General features: G+C 49.3%; 1 protein-coding gene across 1 annotated transcript; it reads right to left on the bottom strand.

Moving 5' to 3' along the window:
- Positions 1-583: 583 nt before the first annotated feature.
- Positions 584-1688, bottom strand: LOC119285483 (nifU-like protein 1, chloroplastic). Its single transcript, XM_037564766.1, has 3 exons — positions 1352-1688; positions 1099-1241; positions 584-986 (listed from the first exon to the last, which is right to left on the bottom strand). The coding sequence occupies exons 1-3, from the start codon at positions 1686-1688 to the stop codon at positions 798-800; spliced, it is 669 nt and encodes a 222-aa protein (XP_037420663.1). The 3' UTR covers positions 584-797.
- Between the last annotated feature and the right edge of the window lie 20377 nt (positions 1689-22065).

Genomic DNA, 22065 nt, shown 5'->3' on the forward strand with positions numbered 1-22065 from the left:
TATTCTAACTCTGTGTGTCATGTTAAGCTGTTAACTCTTATTCGAGTCGAGTGCATGCAACCAAACACCATGTAATGCATGAGCCCAGCTCAACGCAGGCCACCGAACAACAGGGAAAATTTGCTTCTCTAATGCAGCATGCAGTCTGCCAAACTATGTGCAGAACATGTTTTTTGCCCTGTATTTACTCAGCTAGGCCTAACTCGGTCACAAATGCAAATACCCCAAAATGATGCAACCAACCAAACATGCCCCATAAGCAACACCCGTGCCCTCACCATAAGACTTCAGATCATATATTAACACCTTAATTGAGAAGGAAGGCATTCCATGCTTGAAGAATAAGATGGAAACTTAGTAGTCGAGAATGTGACGCAATGAAGGAAATGTGCAGACATCAGTCATTGTGCTGAATAAAGGCACAGTTCAGTATTCCTCTCTTCGGAGGGGACATCATGTTTACTAGTATCTCTATCGTTTGAGCTACTAGGCGCAAAGCAAAAAACTAACTACAATTGGACGCGCAAAGCTCAACCAAGCGTGCGGTAATCGAGGCTCGACCCAAGGCCGGATTCAGCTTCAGTTCAGTAAAACAGATATATTCTCATCTCGCATATCCAAAAGGCAAAAATTATTCCATTTCATTTCCCATCGTAGTGTTTGTGTGTGCTGCAACTTTTTCTACCCAAACGAAACATCGAAACTCTTGTCTAGACGATACAGAATCTCGCTGCATTTCGTACATGTCGCCACTTACTGCACTGGGATGGCATCAAGCCGGCCAGGCTACCTGTAGATCACTGGGTGAACACCACGTTCGTGATGTCGGGGAACTTCTCCTTGATGGCTGCCTTCACTCCACTCCCGATGGACTCTGGGCCGTCATACTTAACCAGGCAGTCCTCGCCGTCAACGGCAAGCACCTCAACACTCCCGCCGTAGTTCGCGATCGCCGGCCGCAGTATGTCCAGGTGCCGGTTCACCGCCTGCAAGCAACATCCATCCAAGGAACGCTGTAAGATCACACTGTTTCTCAAGTCTTTCAAGGCAAAAAATACTACGAGATTGATATTGCTCTGGTGGTGGCAGCTCCTCGACCTCAGGCGTCGTCTCCTCCGGCTGCTGGTCCCCGTCGAACACCTGGCGGATGTCCTTGATGGCGTCACCGAACTTCTCCTTGAGCACTCGCTCGATGCCCATGTTCATCGTCGTCGTCGAGCTGGGACAACTGCTGCACGCCCCTGGATTGTGGTGACAAGACCACAGTCAGTAAGCACGGTAAGATTTGATGCCCCGATGGAATCTTGACCGTGAATTTCTGTATGGACGCAAGGCGACAAATCCAGTTTACCTTCAAGCCTAAGGGAGACGACGCCGTCCTCTACGGACACGACGGCGACGTCGCCGCCGTCGGAGATGAGGTAGGGGCGCACGTCGTCGAGGACGCGGTCGACGTTATCCGGCGTCAGTTCGTACGTCGCCGCCGAGTACAGGCCGCCTCCCGGCGGCGGCGGCGTGGATGCCGAGGCCGCAGCCAGGTGTCCCCGGAAGTTGGCGGTCCGGATCTTGGAGTCCCCGAATTGGGGTCGCCTAGGGAGCACGAGCGGGTTGAATTTGATGATTCGGCGACGGATTTGCGGCGGAAACGACGAGGTAGCGGCGGCGGCCGCGGTCAGCGACGCCTCCATTGTTTGCCGTGTGTGGTCGTGTATCCCTTTGCTGAAGGAGTCAGGGGCAAAGATCAGTACTACCAGACTCCAGGAGATATTTTACTCCGTTTTCTCTTTCGTAAAACGTTACAGGTTCCTGTTTCGCGCTTATAGCGCGATAATTCAATTTGATGACCAGGCTTATCTTCATTTGGTGAACTGTAAAAAATCATAAAATTTTAAAGTAAACCTGATTTCTTTTGTCATCTAAGATGCTCAAATGTGTGATGATCGCACAAAATTTTGAGGTGCTTGAACATTCGATTGTCTTTTTTGTCACGAACTCCTCGAATACTAAATTTCATCAATTTTTTGTGATGCCCCCGATTTGACCGTACACTAATCATACACGCAAATGTGTACGATCAAGATCAGGGCTCACAAGAAGATATAACAACACAACTCTAGACATAAATTAAAATAATACAAGCTTTATATTACAAGTTAGGGGCCTCGAGGGCTTGAATACATCAGCTCGAATACAAACGAGTCAGTGGAAGCAACAATGTGTGAGTACAGACATAAGTTAAACAAGTTTGCCTTAAGACGGATAGCACAAAAGTAGCAATGATCGAAAAGACGAGGCCTCCTGCCTGGGACCTCCTAACTACTCCTCGAAGCCGAACTCCATGTAGAATCATCCTTGGGATCCTCTGGCTCCTGGACTCCATCATATGATCGCAATAACCGGGAAAGGGGGAAAAAGAAGTAGCAAAGCAACCGTGAGTACTCATCCAAAGTACTCGCAAGCAAGGATCTACACTACATATGCATTGGTATCAATGAAAAGGGTAATATCTGTGGACTGAACTGTAGAATGTCAGAATAAGAGGGAGATGGCTAGTCCTATCGAGGACTACGCTTCTGGCAGCCTCCGTCTTGAAGCAATAGAAGAGAGTAGATGGTAAGTTAACCAAGTATCACCGCATAGAATAATTCTACCCGGCGATCCTCTCCTCGCCCCCCTGTGAGAGAGCAGTCACCGGGTTGTATCTGGCACTTGAAAGGGTGTGTTTTATTAAGTATCCGGTTCTAGTTGTCATAAGGTCAAGGTACAACTCTGGGTCGTCCTTCTACCGAGGGACGCGACTATTCGAATAGATAAACTTCCCTGGAGGGGTGCACCACATAACCCAACACGCTCTATCCCTCTGACCGGACACACTTTTCTGGGTCATGCCCGACCTCGGAAGATCAACACGTCGCAGCCCCACCTAGGCACGATAGAGAGGTCAGCACGCCGGTCTAAATCCTATACGAGCAGGGGTCTAGGCCCATCGCCCATTGCACACATGCACGTTGCTGGGCGACCGATGAGCAGACCTAGCAACTTCCATTACAAAGGAAGTTGCGTTATGCGGTACAACCCGGCGCGCACCGCTCAGTCGCTGACATCAAGAAGGCTTCGGCTGATACCACGTCGTCGAGTGCCCATAACTGTTCCCGTGTAGTTGGTTGGTGCGTATTGGCCAGTGGCCAGACTCAGATCAAATACCAAGATCTCGTTAGGCGTGTTATTTTGAAGTAACCGCGGACACGACCAGGGCCAGGCCCACCTCTTTTCTAGGTGGTCTCAACCTGCCCTGTCGCTCCGCCACAAAGTAACCATCAGGGGGCTGTCGGGAACCCAGGCCCATCACTACCTGGATGGAACCACATGCCCCTTCAGCCCCCATCTCCGAACAGTAACATAAGTAATGTAATAGTATAGTATAGTGTATATCCGTGATCACCTCCCGAGTGATCACATCCCAGTAATATAGCATGGCAGACGGACAAGAGTGTAGGGTCACGGATGATAAACTAGCATCCTATACTAAGCATTTAGGATTGCAGGTAAAGGTATAACAATTGTAGCAACAATGGCAGGCTATGCATCAGGATAGGATTAACGGAAAGCAGTAACATGCTACACAACTCTAATGCAAGCAGTAGAGAGAAGAATATGCGATATCTGGTGATCAAGGGGGGGGGCTTGTCTGGTTGCTCTGGCAAGGAGGGGTCGTCAACAACGTAGTCGATCAGGGCACCAACAGCAGCGTCAGTCTCGTAGTCTACCAGAGAGAAGAGGGGGGGGGGAAACAATGAATACAATGCAAACAGATGCATATTGATGCATGACATGACAAGTAACGGTGCTAGGTGTACCCTAGCGCAGTAGGAGGTGATACCGGCGAAGGGGAAAACATCCAGGAAAGTATCCCCGGTGTTTCGCGTTTTCGGACAGATGAATCGGAGGGGGAAAGTTGTGTGTTCGCTATGCTAGGGATGTGTGGTGGACGAACGGGCTACGTATCCGGATTCGTCTCATCGTTCTAAGCAACTTTTATGTACAAAGTTTTTCCATACAAGCTACGGATGAATTTTTACGAATTTCTGAAGATATAAATAGTTGTTTGGAAATCCCTGAAAATCGGCCAAGTCTAAGAATTATTCAGTTTTAACACCACTTAGCTGTTTTTCAAAGGCTATAACTATTGTTCCGTAGTTCTAATGGAGACTGATCCCCCACGAATCGGCGCGGCTCCCGGGGAACGAGACAGAGCCGCGGCCGCAGGAGGGTGAGTGTGTTCTCCTCGCCACTCATGTCGACCGTGGGTTTTCTTTGCCTCCCCACCCTTTCTTTCGTAGTTTATTGAACTTCTTCGGGGCTCAACTCCACCACTTTACTCCAATCACCATCGTGTACCTTGCTGCTTTCATGTCCATGCATGTGCGAGAATTTCTTGGGCTGCCGGCCGCACTGGGGTCTCTTCAAGCACATATTCACATGTCGCTCCCAGACGGTCAAGAAGGTCAATCCGAGTGACGAGAGGACGCACGTGATACAGATGTGTGGGGGGATTGGAATTCAAATGAGGAACAAGAGCACCTTCCCAGCTATGATCCTTCCCGACTCGGTCCGGGGCTGGCAGTCGACCTGGTTTTACTGCAAGGACCAGCCGACCCCGGGTCAGTCGACTGGACTTCCCCCCTTTCCCATGGCTCGAGTGGAGAAGCCCTCCTCCTTGAGATTGATCCTAGAAGAGAAGGCGCAGGTGAAGGTGTTGGTCGAGCGGGTCGTCCAACTTGTCCATGATGGAGTGACTGGTATGGACCTGCTGGAGGTTTTCCTCAGTCGACGCATCCAACCACTCCAAGCTCGTGACCATCCGATGTGGATGTACTCAGGACTCGAGGATTCCACTCGGATCCACCTGGAGGATGTTAGTGAGGACACAGTGGAGAAGTGGCTGAGGGGTATTACCAGCAACAAGGATAACCCTCGGGGGTCCAGGAGGGTGGTTCCATTCGACCATTTGCACCAGCCGGAACAGGTATGATTCTGTTGAGTGTCTTCTTGATTTACTATGTAACATCTTGTTGACGGTCGACTGTCTTTCTTTTGTTCATTGTCTTTTCAGGCTCTTATTGATATGTACTCGATGCCCAATGGAGTGCAGGAGCAAAATGTCGAGGGAGAGGCAAGCGGGGGCGAGAGTGGCGAGTGGCACTCGGATGCAGAGGAGGACGAGGAGAGCGACGACCCGAGTGATGAAGAAGAGGTCGACTCGCCTCCTCGCAAATAAAGGAGGTCCAAACACGCTCACGACCCGGCGAGCACCCCTGAACTGGCGACCGCACCGACTGGGCAATCTTCGAAGTGCCCTCGGACGTCTTCTCCAGTGCCGACTGACAAGGTATCGAAACAGCTCAAGACTGCGCCGCCTCCTGCGCCGAAAGCATTGAAGGCCACATCCTCCAAACCACCGAAGGCTTTGCCCAGAATCAAAGTGACCATCCCCACCATCTCCGGGTAATTATCTGACCCGATCTTTTGGTCGACTTGAGCAACAGAATATAACCGACTGAATGTTGACATTTGCAGTGCTGCTACATCTGGAACTTCTTCCTACCAATACCGAGATGAGGAAATGGAAGACGCGGTTACCTCCAACCCAGGTAAAACTCTCATGATCTTATTCTTGATTATTTGGTCGATTAAATTCTGGCGATTCACTTGGGGTTGACTGATTTATTTGCAGCCCCACCCAACGTCATCGAGCTTCCGGATGATGATGAAGATGTGGCCCCTAGGCCCAGAAAGAACAAAAAAGTAGCAGCTGGCAAGACGTCTCAGCAGGGGCCGATGACAACACCAAACGTCCAGCAATCTGAAGACGTAGGTGGGGCCTCTATAACTTTTGTTGACCCATTGTCGAGTGAGCGCTCTGCACCGTCGATTGTACCGGTGTTTCCTTCAGTCATCCAACCTCATGCTTCGGAGCTCCAAGCTGCTGCACCTGGGTCGTCTGCCCCCTTCTTCACCAACTACCATGTTCCGGAAAGACGGTCGGACGCGGCTGCGGAGGCCATCCATCAGGCTAACGTGATGATGGAGCGGATGAAGACGGTGCACGAGAATAGCCAGGCTGCTTACGATGCCAGCGCGGCTCTTCGGGCCAATGTCCAGGCAAGTAGGCTTTGGACTGACCTTGTTCTATTAGGATATGCTACCTGAAATATTTTCTTTCATACAATCTCTTATTGTTTGCATCGAATCTGTACACCCACTGGGTGTTTTGTTGTCTTTAGCATTTGCGCTCTTCCACTCGGCCTGGGCGAGTGGGATCTGAACCGGTGGGGGCACGCTAAGTGCACCCACAGGGTGTAGTCCCCGAGACCGCAGTCGACTGTGGGCAGTCGACTGGGGTCTGAATACTTTTCCCTTTCCTTTCTTCTACTCGACCCGGGCGGACCGGCCGAGTGAGATCTGAACCACTGGGGGCACGCCAAGTGCACCCACTGGGTGTAGTCCCCGAGACCGCGGTCGACTGCTGGCAGTCGGTCGGGGTCTGAATAGTTCTTTTTTTTCTTTTTTATTTTTTTTGGGCGGACTGGTTGAGTGGGATCTAAACCAGTGGGGGCACGTCAAGTGTACCCACTAGGTGTAGTCCCCGAGACCACAGTTGACTATGGGCAGTCGGCTGGGGTCTGAGTCAACTTTAAAGTTTTATTCACTCAGAAGTAAATAATCTTTGATCTTGTCGATTGATATGTCTTTTACCTTCTGCAGAAATCTTGTACTCTCATTTCTAAATTCGCCAAATTTGAGGAGAAGTAGAGGCAACTCAACCTTGACTTGGAGCTGGCCCGACAAAAGTTGAAGAAAGCTCAAGATGAAGCTGCTGGTATGGAAGGTAACTACCTGTCGACTGTTCGCGTCGATCGTCCTTTTTAAAATATTTCTTCGATCTCTTGTTTGATCCGATTGCTTATTTTGCAGAGAAAATGAGGTTGGCTCTGGAGAAGAAGGACTCGGACCTTGCAGCTGCGCAGAAGGAAGCTCAAGATAAGACTGCCCTTGCAGACCAGAAGCTGGCTTCGGTCGGAGTGCTAGAAGAAGAAGTAAGCAAGCTGAAGTTCTGTCTCACTGAATCCAACCGAGAGGTAACTCGTCTAAAGAAGGATAAGATGGCTCTGAATGAGAAGCTGGAATCTGCGACTCGTAAGAGAAATGACGTGGAAGCTTATCTGAGAACTCTTGCCAAGAAGCTCTTTCTTATGCTGGAAGGTACTCCTTTTAATCCGACTGCTCTACTACTTGTGAGTTACTCCACTCCAGTCGATTCACTAACTCCTTGACTGCAGAATTCTGCCAAAACTTTGAGGAGGAAACTGGACGGATTGAGACGGGTTTGGACCCTATTGCTTCTCCAGTCGGCGATGAGGCTGCCATGAATGTGCTTCGAGTGGAATCCCGTGTCGCCAGTGTAACAAGTTACCTCGCTCGTCTGAAGGTGGCAGTTTCACGAATCGACTCATCACTCTGGCCAAGGGCGACGCTTCAAAATGACCTCGAATCTCTGATGACTCGGCTCAATGAGGTTCTTGGTCGAGTGCAAGAGTGGAAGAAGTCCTCTGCCCGGTGTGGTGCTGATGTGGCGTTGTCCTTGATAAGAGTCCACTGCAAGGAAGCTCGCGAAGACAAGCTGGTGGCGATCAAGGTCGCCAACACCAAAAGACACGATTTCCAGTCCTTTATGGAGACTTTCATAGCTGCCGCCACTCGGATTGCAGATGGAATCGACTTGGACGAATTCGTTGAACCTGCCAGCCCTCCTCCTGCCGAATGAACAAACTTTGAGATCTAAACTTGCCTTAAATTTGCCTCGGGATGCCGAGTGATTACTGTAACCATTAAACTCCTTCGGGCTTGATGCTCGAATACTTTTGATCCGTCACCTGGAATTTTTAGGATCTATCTGAACTTGGTTTATTTCTGAATATGTTTGTATTTGCCTTCGTATGGAATTTGCTCTTTGGGATGTAGCCCCGAAGTGGAAAGTCCAATCGACCTGCGTCTCGTCGTCCCTGCGGGCTGGGTTGGGGCGCATGTTGTATTTGTGGCATAGCTCGGAGAAGAAGGCCGCGGTCGACCTGCACCTTGTCGTCCGTACGGGCAAGGTTGGGGCGCATGTTGTATTTGTGGCGTAGCTCGGAGAAGAAGGCCGCGGTCGACCTGCACCTTGTCGTCCTTGCGGATGGGGATGGAGCATACGTTGTACTTGTGGCGTAGCTCGGAGAAGAAGGCCGCGGTCGACCTGCACCTCGTCGTCCTTGCGGATGGGGATGGAGCGTACGTTGTACTTGTGGCATAACTCGGAGTAGAAGGCCGCGATCGACCTGCACTTCGTCGTCCTTGCGGATGGGGACATATTTTAAACCTTAGGCGAATACTGGACTGCAGCTAAGCCTCCGAGTGGGAGGGTTGATCACCACTCGGTAGGATCTTTTAAACTTAGGCGAGTATTGGACTGCGGCTAAGCCCCTGTCGTGGTTTTGTCACGGCAGATGTCCTAGAGAAAGGACTTAGTCGTGGAGCCATCGCGACGGGTTAGCTTGAAGGGGTTAAAGCGGACACAAGGACGCAAGAGAGTTTATACTAGTTCGGCCCCTTCGATGAAGGTAAAAGCCTACGTCTAGTTGTTATGGAATTGATGGGGTTTCGATGACTAGGGAGCAAACAAGCTTCGCCTATGTCTCGAGTTGTTTTTCTGTTGTCCTTGAACCGCCGCCGGATCGTCCCCTTATATACACGGGTGACTCCCGTCGGCTTACGGAGTCCTAATACCGGCTCATAGATGTGTCCGGTTTGGTCTCTGCTTATTCCTAACTTACAATACAGGTTAACTACTAACGCCGGTTTACGGCTACAGGCCTTGAACCGACCATGGGCCTTGAGCCCTCCTCTGTCTTCTTGGGCTTTAACATACTTAACTAATGACGAAGTTAACCCGGCCCAGATAGGCCGGTTTATGCCCAGTAGTAATATCCCCAACATTAGGCCCCAGATTGATTTGAACGGGTTCATGTCAATCCTTTAATAAAAGCTTCATCTTCAACATCTTTTTATAAATTGGTAAACCGCCATGATGTCATCTTTTCTGATTGCTGTAAACCAGAGTGACGTCACCTGTCATAACGAAGCTATCCATTATGCTTCTTTGTTTAATAGATCGGCGGAAATCGAGGCGGCAGCTCCGTTTTGTGGCCCCTTGATTGTCGCGCCCGACTCATGTTCTTTCGCCTTACAAATAGGACTGAAGGGTCATTTCTTTTCTCCTTCCGTGCCTTCTTCGTATTCCTCGCGTCGCCAGCCTCGGAGCTCTGCCGCCGCCATCGACCTCTGCCTCATCCTTGGCCGCTGCATCAACCTAAGCGCACCAGAACATCGCGGCAGCCTTCCGCATCTTTCTCAGCTCCGGTAAATCTTCTATCCTTTCCCCCGCAGATCTGGCCTAGGGTTTCGTAGTTCTTCAGTGTTCATCGTCTGCATCTTGCTCATACGATAGATCTTTAGATGAATCCACAAATCTTTACTCTGTGCAACGATAGTTGTTTGACCTTCGCCTTCACTTATGCATCTCAAACCATAGATCTATATGAATGTTTTGCTCATTGGTTCGGTACTGCTCCTTTGAACCTCTAAGCATTTATCTCTTTTCTGAACTTGCTTCAGATCCAATGCTGTAAAGAAATCTTGTGAAACCTGTTTCCGCGTACTTGTCCATCCGCAATCTCAACTTTTCAATGCTTAGATCAGGCGGTTTAACCTTATAGAAAATTTTCCAAACCGGCATATGCCATTAGTCCCCTTGTTAAACCGCCAGATGTTGGTTGCTTCATGAAACTCCGGTTCAGATAGTTCTGTCTCCGGTTTAACAGTGCACATACCAACGTACCTTGATCAAATGCATTTTTGAACCGGGATCTTCTACCTTGCAGATTCCATCATGGCCAAGCAAGTATATGAGTGCAATTGGGTTCCTTCTCGTGTCACAAAGGATCAACTGGATGATTTAGTCCTGATTGGCGCTTTAGGCAGCAAAGATACCATCCATTGGAGGGCTCCTGGCAAAGAATGCCCTCCCACACCTCGATAAGGAGAGGTTGTTGTTTTCGTAGATCACTTAGCCCGGGGCTTTAAGCCGCCCGGTTCTAAATTTTACCGGGATGTTTTAGCCGATTTCCAACTCCATCCGCAAGACACTGGCCCCAACTCTGTTACAAATATGTGTCACTTCCAAGTGCTCTGTGAGGTGTTCTTTCAAGAGGAGCCCACAGTGGAATTGTTCAGAGACCTTTTCCATCTAAACCGCTGTACTGAGTTTACTGATGGCTCTAATACAGAGTTGGGTCGCGTGGCGATTCAGAAAAGGAAAGAGGTCACATACCCTCATGCCAAGCTGCACAGTCACCCCAAGGAGTGGAATCAGACATGGTTCTACTGCAAAGGCACCTCCCTTGCTGGTGAGAATCCCTTGCCCGGCTTTCGTCCGGAGCGGCTCAGCAATACACACCCTTTTCCTCAAAGATTGACTGCCCAGGAGAGAAGTAAATATGCTCCCCAACTGTCAAAGCTCAGAGCCTTTATGGCCAACGGTTTAACAGGGGTTGATCTCGCTCGCTGTTGGATATCATGGAGCATACTGCCCCTTAGTCAGCGCTCCGGTTTGATGTGCGAGTATACTGACAGTGTTGATGACCCACTGCGACATTCAAAAATCCAGCTCTCCGATGAAGAAATCACAGAGTCTGTGAATAAGATGCTGAATGAACCGGAACACGTCTGCGCTAGAACCGGCCTACTTCCCTTCTGTGCCACCAATAAACCGCCAGCTGTAAGACTTTGATTTTTCTCTTTGCTGAATATGTTATTGATATGTCTGGTCATTCTTTAATATCAGTGTCTGCATAATCAGGGCAGTGATCCATTTTGGAGCAAAAAACTGCCGCAGGAGAAACCAGAAAAACCAAACAAACCGGAAAGAGCAACCCGGCAAAAGACTAAAGCTGTGAAGAAGACTGCCCACAGGAAAAGAACCACTGCATCTTCTAATCCGGCCCCCGATGATGATGTGGATAATCCGGACTTTGAGGTAGAGCTTGACTCACTTGGTTTATTTTTCATGCGTCTTATTGATGATGATATTTGTCAGGATGATGCCGAAGCCAGCCACGCGGATGTTGCAGAGGTAATTATTCTCTCTTCCGATTCAGAAACTTTGCCTTCACAAAAAATCCGCGAGGCAAACCGGAAAGTTAAATGTTCTCATCCTCTTTCTTATTTGGATCCTAAATTTCTTATGAAAACCCAACAACACGAAGCTCATCGCACAACCTGGCACAGCGGCCAGGTAGTTACCTCCGCCGGTTTACCAAATAGTCCGGTTCGGAAACGCCATTCAGAGGTCTCTAATTTGCTTGTCAGTGCTTGTCCTAAAGCGGGCTGCTTTCGTCAACCTCTTAATCCGTCTGACTCCGATTACCAGGTTACTTCCCACTCATCTTCTGGCGAGTCATCGGCTACTCAGCTCCCACCGCTTAGAACGGTGCTTGGGTAAGCTATACTTATTGTGATGTTTGCAGTATATTGCCTTAGAACATATGCTGTATTTGATTTTATTATTCTTCTCAGGGCCAAACCTAGGCCAAGCAAGAAGGCCCGCCTGGACAAAACGGTCGAAGAAGATGTCGTTCTTGAAGCAGGCAAGACACCCAATGCTGAAGCGGCTGTTCCTGAGGATATTCCCAATGATCCACCGCAGCAAGATGATGATCTTATTGCTGAAGAGAGACCTACTGATACCTCAGGTCCTATCCATCAGCCCAAAGGTACCATCCGGATTGAAAGCTCCACCGGTCCAGCAAAACCTACTGACAAGCCAACAGCTCCAGTGCAAACCGGCGGTACCAAGGATGATGAGGTTGTCATTACTGGCACTGGCCATACTGAGCCAAGCAATCCTGTCGCTTTATCCAAACATTCTGCCAAGGAAGAATTTGCTGCCTTTGGCAAAGGCAAGTGGAACGCCGATCTAACGACTTACGCTCCTCTGAACGCCCAAGATATCCATTCTGGCTATCTGAACCGGCTGTATACCAGTCGTGACTATGAAGCCGGTCTGGTTAATATGATGAAAGATAAATATGAGGTAACTTCCATATGCTCCTTCCTGCTTGTACGCTTCCATTCTTGCTGACTCTCCTAGCCCCCAAGGGCCAGTTTGAAATATTCTTTCAAACCGGGACTTAATAATATAAATCTTGATGCTTTGAAATTCGCTGATGTAGCCCCCAAGGGCCGGTTCAACTTAGCGTAGTTAAACCGGTACTTTAAGTAATTGAAACTGCCGCATTAGAATATATATGATAAAATAGCCATTAGCCCCCAAGTGCCAAGCCGAATACTTGTATTGATCATGGGACTTTGTAAATAATTGAAAGATGAAAATCGAATATGCATTAGCCCCCAAGTGCTAAGCGCATAACTTGTTATGTGGTTGGTACTTGAATCCTTATACCGATTTGTTGAAGCATATATTTGTATGTATGCAGGCGGAGCTGAAGACGAAAGAAAACCAAGTCATCGATCTTCAAGAAAACCTAAAAACCCAACAGGCTGAAACTTCCAAAGCAAAAGAGGAATTGGCCAGCGCTTTAAGTGCCATGGAACAACTTAAGGAGAACTTCAAGAAAAAACGGGCGGATTGGGCCACTGAAAAGTCCGCTTTGATCAAACGAGCAGAGGATGCCGAGGCTGCACTAAAACCAGTGATGGATGAACTGACCAGCATAAAGCGGCACGTGCATGCCATGACCACTGCTATCTTTGGTAAGCCAACTTGCCTTCTGAATTGGCTCTGCCTTCTTACAGAGTCATCGGTTTATTAACCCTTTATGGTATTTCAGGGACACGCATTGGTCACTTGGGGTCAGATGTGCGGAAGGAATTGAAAGCCGCCTATACATTGGTTGAATAATTGTATACTGGTGCCTAGCGGATCATCTGTACCGCGTCTCATAACAAACCGGCGCCCACTTTGATTCAAGATACTCTGATGAAACTGTCAGTGCTTCCTGCCCGGGTTGAAGAGCTGAAGAAATCTGCTGCTCGAACCGGTGCAATCAATGCCTTAATCCGGGCAAAAGCCTGGGTGCCGGATTTTGAAACTATTGAAGCGGCTCCGGGCTATCCCAGCTTGAAGGAAGACGGGTCAGAATTTGGTGAAGCGGATCTGCGAGCAATAAACCGGGAGGTACGTCCGCTAGCTGGTCAGTTGGCTGAAGAAGCAGACTTGTCTCATTATCAAGCGCAATATGACAAGCAGAACAAGCGAATAGCTGCACCAATCCATGAATCGGAAAATCTGATCCCTCCAATCAGTAAGCATACTTACGCTCCTGATATTGACCCGTCATTGCTGATCCATGACGAAGCTGTTTTTCAAGCATTAATGGGAATCGACTGGACAACTGTGGATTTCCAGCCACTGGGTAGAGAAACGGAGGCTGAAGCGGCGCAGGATGACCACAACCATCAGGCCAAGCTGGTGACCAAGCTTGAACCGGAAGCCGGTTTTAAAACTGCCTCTCCTTTGTGAAAAACAATTATATTATTATGGGCACCATGTTGCCTTGTAATAGGCTAGCTGATACCTTTGATGTTGATATGCCTTCGTGCATAATTTGCTCTTCCTGTGGTAATGAACTTTCCAAAACACTTTCTGAAATGAGAAATTCGTCAAGTGCCACCGCGGTTGTACCGTCAGGCGGAATATGATGTCTGTATATATGAAATCAAAACATCCAAAACAAAATTTTAAGTATATGATCAAAATTTTGAGATACATAATACCTGCCATCGTTGAGTGTGAAGTTGGCTTGGCCAATCTTGAAGCGGAGTTTTGCAAACCCACACTGTTGGAGGAGATAACAGCTCCTGTATATATATATATATATATATATATATATATATATATATATATATATATATATATATATCTATATATATATATATATATATATATATATATATATATATATATATATATGACGCTGGTTTACCATGTAAACCGTGCCGGGTTATAATAAACACCGTGTTACTCCATAAGAGGATGTTAACAACAAGGATCAAACTGGGCAAATAGTCTCCGGATTGACGTGAACTGTGTTTCGTCAATTGATTGGTTAAAAAACTTTGTCGGTTTAAAAAAACGCAAAAAAGCAAAAAAAAATCCTTTAAAGAAAAGTGTGAAGCAAAAGCAATGACAAAACCGTTTGCCAAAAAAGGTTTATTTAAGCTGATCAAATGGCGTTACCATGGCCAAACACGACCAAGCTCCCGTTAGGTGTAACTATGGTTCTAGTCATCCAGGTCCCCAAATGAAACCGTGGCATTTATGCCGACCAAATGGCATGGTCATGGTTCGGGTTCGACCAAGCCCCCAAGTGATTCTGTGGCCTTAGGCCGATCAAGAGGCATGACTGGTTCAGACATGACCAAGTCCCCAAGTGATCTGGTGGCTTTCGCCTATCAAGAGGCATGGTATTGGTTCGGACACGACCAATCCTCCAAGTGATATAACACGATGCTTTTAGCAAAGCGAACTCAAGGGGTAAACCGGAAGCTGGTTTAAAACAACTCCATGTAACCACACATGATGTAAAAGAATAGATACCCCGCTTTAGCTGAGGTTCCGGTTTATTATAGTTAATATATACATCGTTGTAATATGTACATAAGTAAAACCAATGGCTCAGGTATAATAAGGCCGAAGATGAGCTATGTTCCACGGCCTGTTGGTCTCCTCCTCTGATGTGCGTGAGTCCTTATGTTCTCGAATATCGATCAGATAGTATGACCCGTTGTGCAGATTCTTGCTGACCACGAAAGGCCCCTCCCAAGGTGGGGATAACTTATGCATACCAGTCTGATCTTGGATGAGCCGAAGCACCAAATCTCCCTCCTGAAAGGTTCTGGTTCTGACCCGGTGACTGTGATAACGACGAAGATCCTGCTGGTAAATCACCGATCGGGCGGCTGTGATGTCACGCTCTTCATCCAACCGGTCCAAAGCATCTTGCCATGCTGTCTCGTTGTCCGCTTCAATATAAGCCGTTACACGAGGTGAATCATGACGGATATCACTGGGGAGAACCGCCTCCGCTCCATAAATCATGAAGAACGGTGTGTATCCTGTTGATCTGTTGGGTGTTGTATTGATGCTCCATAGCACAGATGGTAATTCTTCTACCCAACAACCCGGCGTTCTCTGCAAAGGAACCATGAGCCGGGGCTTGATGCCTCTCAAGATATCTTGATTAGCTCTTTCTGCTTGACCATTGGACTGTGGATGTGCCACTGATGAAACGTCGAGCCGGATGTGCTCCCGTTTGCAGAACTCCTTCATAGCATCTTTGGACAAATTGGTACCATTATCTATGATAATACTGTGCGGAAAACCAAACCGGAAAATCACCTTTTTGATGACCTGAACCGCCGTGGCCGCATCACACTTGCTAACAGGTTCTGCCTCCACCCACTTTGTAAACTTGTCAACCGCCACCAGGAGGTGGGTCTTCTTATCTTTGGACCTTTTGAAAGGCCCAACCATAACCAGCCCCCAAGTCGCAAACGGCCAAGTAATTGGAATCATTCTCAATTCTTGAGCCGGTACATGAGCACGTCTTGAAAACCTTTGGCAACCATCACATCGTCTGACCAGACCCTCCGCATCAGCATGAGCAGTTAACCAATAGAAGCCATGGCGAAACGCTTTAGCCACTAGAGACTTTGAACCGGCGTGGTGACCACAATCTCCTTCGTGGATCTCACGCAAAATTTCATGGCCTTCTTTAGGGGACACGCAACGTTGAAAAGCTCCTGATACACTCCAATGATGCAACTCGCCGTTGATGATAGCCATGGACTTGGATCGCCGGATTATCTGCCGGGCCAGAATCTCATCCTCTGGCAACTCGCCCCGGTTCTTGTACGCCAGGTAAGGAAGCGTCCAATCCAGAATAACATGAAGAGCTGCCACCAATTGAGCCTCCGGATCAGGAATAGCCAAATCCTCTTCACCAGGGATCTTCACCGACGGGTTGTGCAGCACATCCAAAAAAACATTGGGCGGGACCGGTTTGCGCTGAGAGCCCAACCGGCTTAAAGCGTCCGCCGCTTCATTTTTCCGCCGGTCCACGTGGTCCACCTGATAGCCTCTGAAATAACCTACAACAATATCCACCTCACGACGATATGCTGCCATGAGTGGGTCCTTGGAGTCCCAAGTGCCAGACACCTGCTGAGCCACAAGGTCCGAGTCACCGAAGCACTTAACTCGACTTAGATTCATCTCCTTAGCAATCCGGAGACCATGGAGCAAGGCTTCATACTCAGCTGCATTGTTAGTACAAGGGAACATTAAGCGGAGAACATAACAAAACTTATCACCTCGTGGGGATGTTAATACGACTCCAGCCCCCGAGCCTTCCAATTGCCTGGATCCTTCGAAATGGATGGTCCAATACGTATGATCCGGATTTTCTTCAGGTGCTTGCATTTCCGTCCAATCATTGATGAATTCAACAAGTGCTTGAGACTTAACCGCTGTCCGAGGCACATACTTCAAACCGTACGGCCCCAGCTCTATAGCCCACTTTGCAATCCGGCCAGTTGCTTCCCGGTTCTGGATGATATCTCCCAAAGGAGCAGAACTGACCACTGTAATTGGATGCCCTTGGAAGTATTGTTTAAGCTTCCGGCTTGCCATAAAAACTCCATACACCAGCTTCTGCCAATGCGGATACCTTTGCTTGGACTCAATGAGCACCTCGCTGATATAATAGACCGGACGTTGAACCGGATGCTCCTTACCTGCCTCCTTTCGCTCTACCACAATAGCCACGCTGACCGCCCGAGCATTAGCAGCAACATATAGCAGCAACGGCTCCTTGTCAATGGGAGCAGCGAGCATAGGCGGATTGGCCAATTGCCGTTTTAAGTCCTCAAATTCTTCATCAGCAGCAGAACTCGAGACAAACTGATCCGTCTTTTTCAACATCTGATACAAAGGGATTGCCTTCTCACCGAGGCGACTGATAAACCGGCTTAACGCAACAATCCGGCCTGCCAGGCGCTGAACATCATTGATACACTTCGGTTTAGCGAGGGAGGTGATGGCTGTGATCTTCTCTGGATTAGCCTCAATTCCCCTATTGGACACCAAGAAGCCTAATAACTTGCCCGCCGGTACACCAAAGACACACTTGTCCGGATTAAGCATCATCTTGTATGTCCTTAGGTTATCAAAGGTTTCCTTCAAATCATCAATCAAAGTCTCCTTCTCCCTGGACTTAACCATGATATCATCCACGTAAGCATGTACATCACGGCCAATCTGCTTGTGAAGACAATTCTGTACACACCGTTGGTAAGTCGCTTGGGCACTCTTGAGCCCGAAGGGCATAGACACATAGCAGAAGGCTCCAAAGGGAGTTATAAATGTCGTCTTCTCCTGGTCCTTAACTGCCATTTTGATCTGATGATAGCCAGAATACGCATCCAAAAAACTTAAACGCTCACAGCCTGCCGTAGCATCAATAATTTGATCAATACGGGGGAGAGCAAAAGGATCTGCTGGACAAGCCTTATTAAGATCTATGTAATCCACACACATGCGCCAGGTGCCGTTTTTCTTGAGGACCAGCACCGGATTGGCAAGCCACTCAGGGTGAAAAACTTCAACAATAAAGCCAGCTGCTAAGAGCCTGGCTACCTCTTCTCCAATTGCCTTGCGTCTTTCTTCGTTAAACCGGCGGAGGAACTGTTTCACCGGTTTATATTTAGGATCCACATTAAGTGTGTGCTCAGCGAGTTGCCTCGGTACACCTGGCATGTCAGAGGGCTTCCATGCAAAAATGTCCCGATTCTCACGGATGAACTCGATGAGCGCGCTTTCCTATTTCGGATCCAAGTTGGCACTGATGCTGAACTGCTTGGACGAATCACCAGGTGCGAAGTCAACAAGCTTAGTTTCTGCTACCGATTTGAACTTCAGGGCTGGATCATGCTCCATAGTTGGCTTCTTCAACGGAGTCATGTCCGCCGGATCAACATTGTCTTTATAGTACTTTAACTCCTCGGTGGCACAAACCGACTCTGCATAAGCCGCATCTCCTTCCTCGCATTCCAAAGCGATTTTGCGGCTTCCGTGAACCGTTATTGTCCCCTTGTGACCCGGCATCTTGAGCTGCAAATACACATAACAGGGCCGAGCCATAAACTTGGCGTAGTCCGGTCGCCCAAACAGGGCATGATATGGACTTTGGATTTTCACCACTTCAAATGTCAATATCTCCGACCTGGAATCATGATCATCCCCAAAAGCCACTTCCAGAGCTATCTTACCAACGGGATATGCTGATCTGCCAGGCACTACACCGTGGAATACTGTATTAGACGGTTTGAGATTCTTATCTGTTAGTCCCATACGACGGAAGGTCTCATAGTACAGGATGTTAATGCTGCTCCCTCCATCCATGAGCACCTTGGTGAACTTATAACCTCCCACCTGAGGCGCCACCACCAAAGCCAACTGACCCGGATTATCGACTTGGGGAGGGTGATCTCCTCTGCTCCATATGATTGGCTGTTCAGACCAACGTAGATAACGGGGTATGGCCGGTTCAACAGAGTTGACCGCCCACCTCTGAACTTTCCGATCTCGCTTGTCCAAGCTAGTGGTGAAGACATGGTACTGCCATTACTCAACTGCTTTGGGTTGCTCTGGTAACCTGACTGTTGCTGTTGTTGGTTGTAACCACCCTGGTTGTTCTGACTAATTTGACCATTATGTCCGCCCGGATTACCATTGAATCCTGAACCGGAACTTCCTCCTCCGTAACCCAGCCCGGATCCCGAGCTACCGCTAGATTCGTGATCATACCGGAAATTATTAGAATTCTTGAACTCCTGCATAATAAAGCAATCTTTCCAAAGGTGGTTTGCCGGCGCCTCCTTCGTCCCATGTCTTGGACAGGGCTGGCTTAGCAGATAGTTCAGGCGGTTTGGGTTAGGGTTGGGCGCTCCATTATGATTTTTCGGCCTACCCTTGCGTCGCTGGCCATTGTCCTGTGCGTTGGCATTAGCCACAAAGTCCATGTTACCATCCGCTTTACGCTTGCCTCCTCCACCATTGCCTGCCCAGTGATGCTGCTGACCTTTGGAGCTGCTGTTCTTCTTCCCCTTCCCTGTCTTGTCATCATCAGATTCGGGATCCTTGGTGCTATCAGAATCAGCATACTTCACCAAAGTGGCCATGAGGGTCCCCATGTCGGTGCAATGACGCTTCATCCGTCCAAACTTTAGCTTCAGGGGTCCAAACCGGCAGTTGCCTTCTAGGGTTAATACTGCAGTGTCAGCGTTGATGTGGTCTGAGGAGTGCAACACTTGTGAATCCCGGCGCACCCAATGAGTCGTTGACTCTCCTTCCTCCTGGACGCATGCAGCTAAGTCCACTATCGGCATAGGCTGTTTACAGGTATCTTTGAAATTGCTGATAAACCGGGCTCGTAATTGGGCCCATGAACTGATAGAATTAGCCGCAAGCTTTTTAACCAAGTACGGGCCGTTCCTTCGAGCATCATGGTGAAGTATTTCACACACGCCGCGTCATCCACATCAAGCATCTCCATGGCCATCTCATAGCTGTCCACCCATGTCTCTGGAGGTTGATCTGCCATGTAATTTGGTACCTTACGCGGGCCTTTGAAATCCTTGGGCAGGCGCACGTTGCGTAAAGCGGGGATAAGGCAAGGCACCCCCAAAGAACTAGAAGTAACACCAGGTTCAGTCAAGGTGGTTGGACGAACCAGCGTGAGCTGCCGAGCCTGATGCTGTGTGGCTAACTCAGCCTCCCTGCGCGCGCGGGCCCGGTCCACCACTCCCTGAGCGTCATCAGCACCCCCACCGGGTTGTTGTCACGGGGTGCCCCACGTCATTCATTACTCGACACTGCTGGTTCATCCATGTGTCTTCTATAGCTCCGGCTTGGATGGGGGGTCGAGTGGATCCGGTCGCGGCTGTACGAGTATGCTTCCTGTTGGGCCAAAGCTGTCCTTAGAAGTTCCTTGACCCATCGCGTCTCCACTGCCTGTGGCGAGTCACCTTCAATTGGAATGGCCTCCAGCCGTGCAGCAGCGGCAACAAGATTGTCCATTGGGTTGGAGTAGTGACCCGGAGGTGTTAAAGCAGCCTGAGGTACGACGGTGTTTTGACGAGGCGGGTCCATCTGACGAGGCTGAACCGGTGCACCGATCCTAGGGGCTTCTGCCCGGTTTCCCTCCAGCCGATTGCCGGCTCTTGGTCCTGGAGTGTTGAAAAGGTCTCTGGCCTCGAAAACCGGAGGTAAGCGGGATCGGTGCTTTCTCCTCATGACTTCATGCGACGCGCTATGGTCCAACATAAGCTTGTAGGCCTGTGCATCTAAAGCGGCCCGCTCTGCGGCCATCCTGGTGTCCTCAGCCGCCAGATCCGCCTTGGCCTGGGTGATCTGTTCCTTTACCTTTGCAATCTCCGTGTTGTGAACGTCCTGATCCGGCGGATTAACTTCCGCCATAAGCACAGCCAACACATCAAATAGTTCTGATAGAACCTGAGCCGGCGGGCGCACAGGGCCTCCTGCCCCGGCAGTCATCGCCGCTGCTGAACCGGAGATCGTTGCCGCTGCTGTCGAAGAATGAAGCGCTGCTTGTGTTCCGGCCATGAATATTCCAACCCGATTGGGCAGATCAGAGGGGTCCGGAATACTATCGCCATCGGAACAACTCCCAATCCGGCCATCTTGTAGCTGATAAAGAGATTCGGTTTCTCTGGTCGAAGATTCGTCACCGGAACAAACGACGGTCGCGCCGCGAAATTCCGATCCGTCCTCATAACTTCCTCCATGGATGACTCCCACGAAGGCACGCTTCATGGCCGGTTTAACCCGGGCGGATCGCGCACGATGAGCCGTCTCGACGAGGTCGGTGCAGATGTCTGGCTCAGGGCCCAGTTCACCGATCTTGCCAATGAAAACGTGAATGCTACCAAAGGGGACCCGGTACCCGTACTCAATTGAGCCGGCCTCGGGGCCCCAGCCTGCGTCGTCGATGTAGAGCTTACCGCGACAACTCTTAGTCATCCGGCCTACAGCGTAGCCCTCGAGTCCTTCAAAGCGGCCCTCCAAGAACCGGAAACCATCGTGCGACGGCCCCACGGTGGGCGCCAACTGTCATGGTTTTGTCACGGTAGATGTCCTAGAGAAAGGACTTAGTCGTGGAGCCATCGCGACGGGTTAGCTTGAAGGGGTTAAAGCGGACACAAGGATGCAAGAGAGTTTATACTAGTTCGGCCCCTTTGATGAAGGTAAAAGCCTACGTCTAGTTGTTATGGAATTGATGGGGTTTCGATGACTAGGGAGAAAACAAGCTTCGCCTATGTCTCGAGTTGTTTTTCTGTTGTCCTTGAACCGCCGCCGGGTCGTCCTCTTATATACACGGGTGACTCCCGTCGGCTTACAGAGTCCCAATACTGGCTCATAGATGTGTCCGGTTTGGTCTCTGCTTATTCCTAACTTACAATACAGGTTAACTACTAACGCCGGTTTACGGCTATAGGCCTTGAACCGACCATGGTCCTTGAGCCCTCCTCTATCTTCTTGGGCTTTAACATACTTAACTACTGACGAAGTTAACCCGACCCAGATAGGCCGGTTTATGCCCAGTAGTAATATCCCCAACAGCCCCCGAGTGAGAGGGTTGCTCACCACTCGGTAGGATTTTACAAACTTAGGCGAGTACTGGACTACAGCTAAGCCCTCGAGTGAGAGGGTTTCTCACCACTCGGTAGGATTTTTCAAACTTAGGCGAGTACTGGACTGCAGCTAAGCCTCCGACTGGGAGGGTTGCTCACCACTCGGTAGGATTTTTCAAACTTAGGCGAGTACTGGACTGCAGCTAAGCCCCCGAGTGAGAGGCTTGCTCACCACTC

This window comes from Triticum dicoccoides, chromosome 4A (assembly GCF_002162155.2).
Source record: "Triticum dicoccoides isolate Atlit2015 ecotype Zavitan chromosome 4A, WEW_v2.0, whole genome shotgun sequence".
Taxonomy (NCBI): Eukaryota; Viridiplantae; Streptophyta; class Magnoliopsida; order Poales; family Poaceae; genus Triticum; species Triticum dicoccoides.

Coding starts and splice junctions, on each gene's coding strand:
- LOC119285483 (XM_037564766.1), bottom strand. CDS start 1,688: ATGGAGGCGTCGCTGACCGCGGCCGCCGCCGCTACCTCGTCGTTTCCG. Junction 1,242..1,351: donor CGTCTCCCTTAGGCTTGAAG/GTAAACTGGATT, acceptor ACCACAATCCAG/GGGCGTGCAGCAGTTGTCCC. Junction 987..1,098: donor CGGAGGAGACGACGCCTGAG/GTCGAGGAGCTG, acceptor TGTTGCTTGCAG/GCGGTGAACCGGCACCTGGA.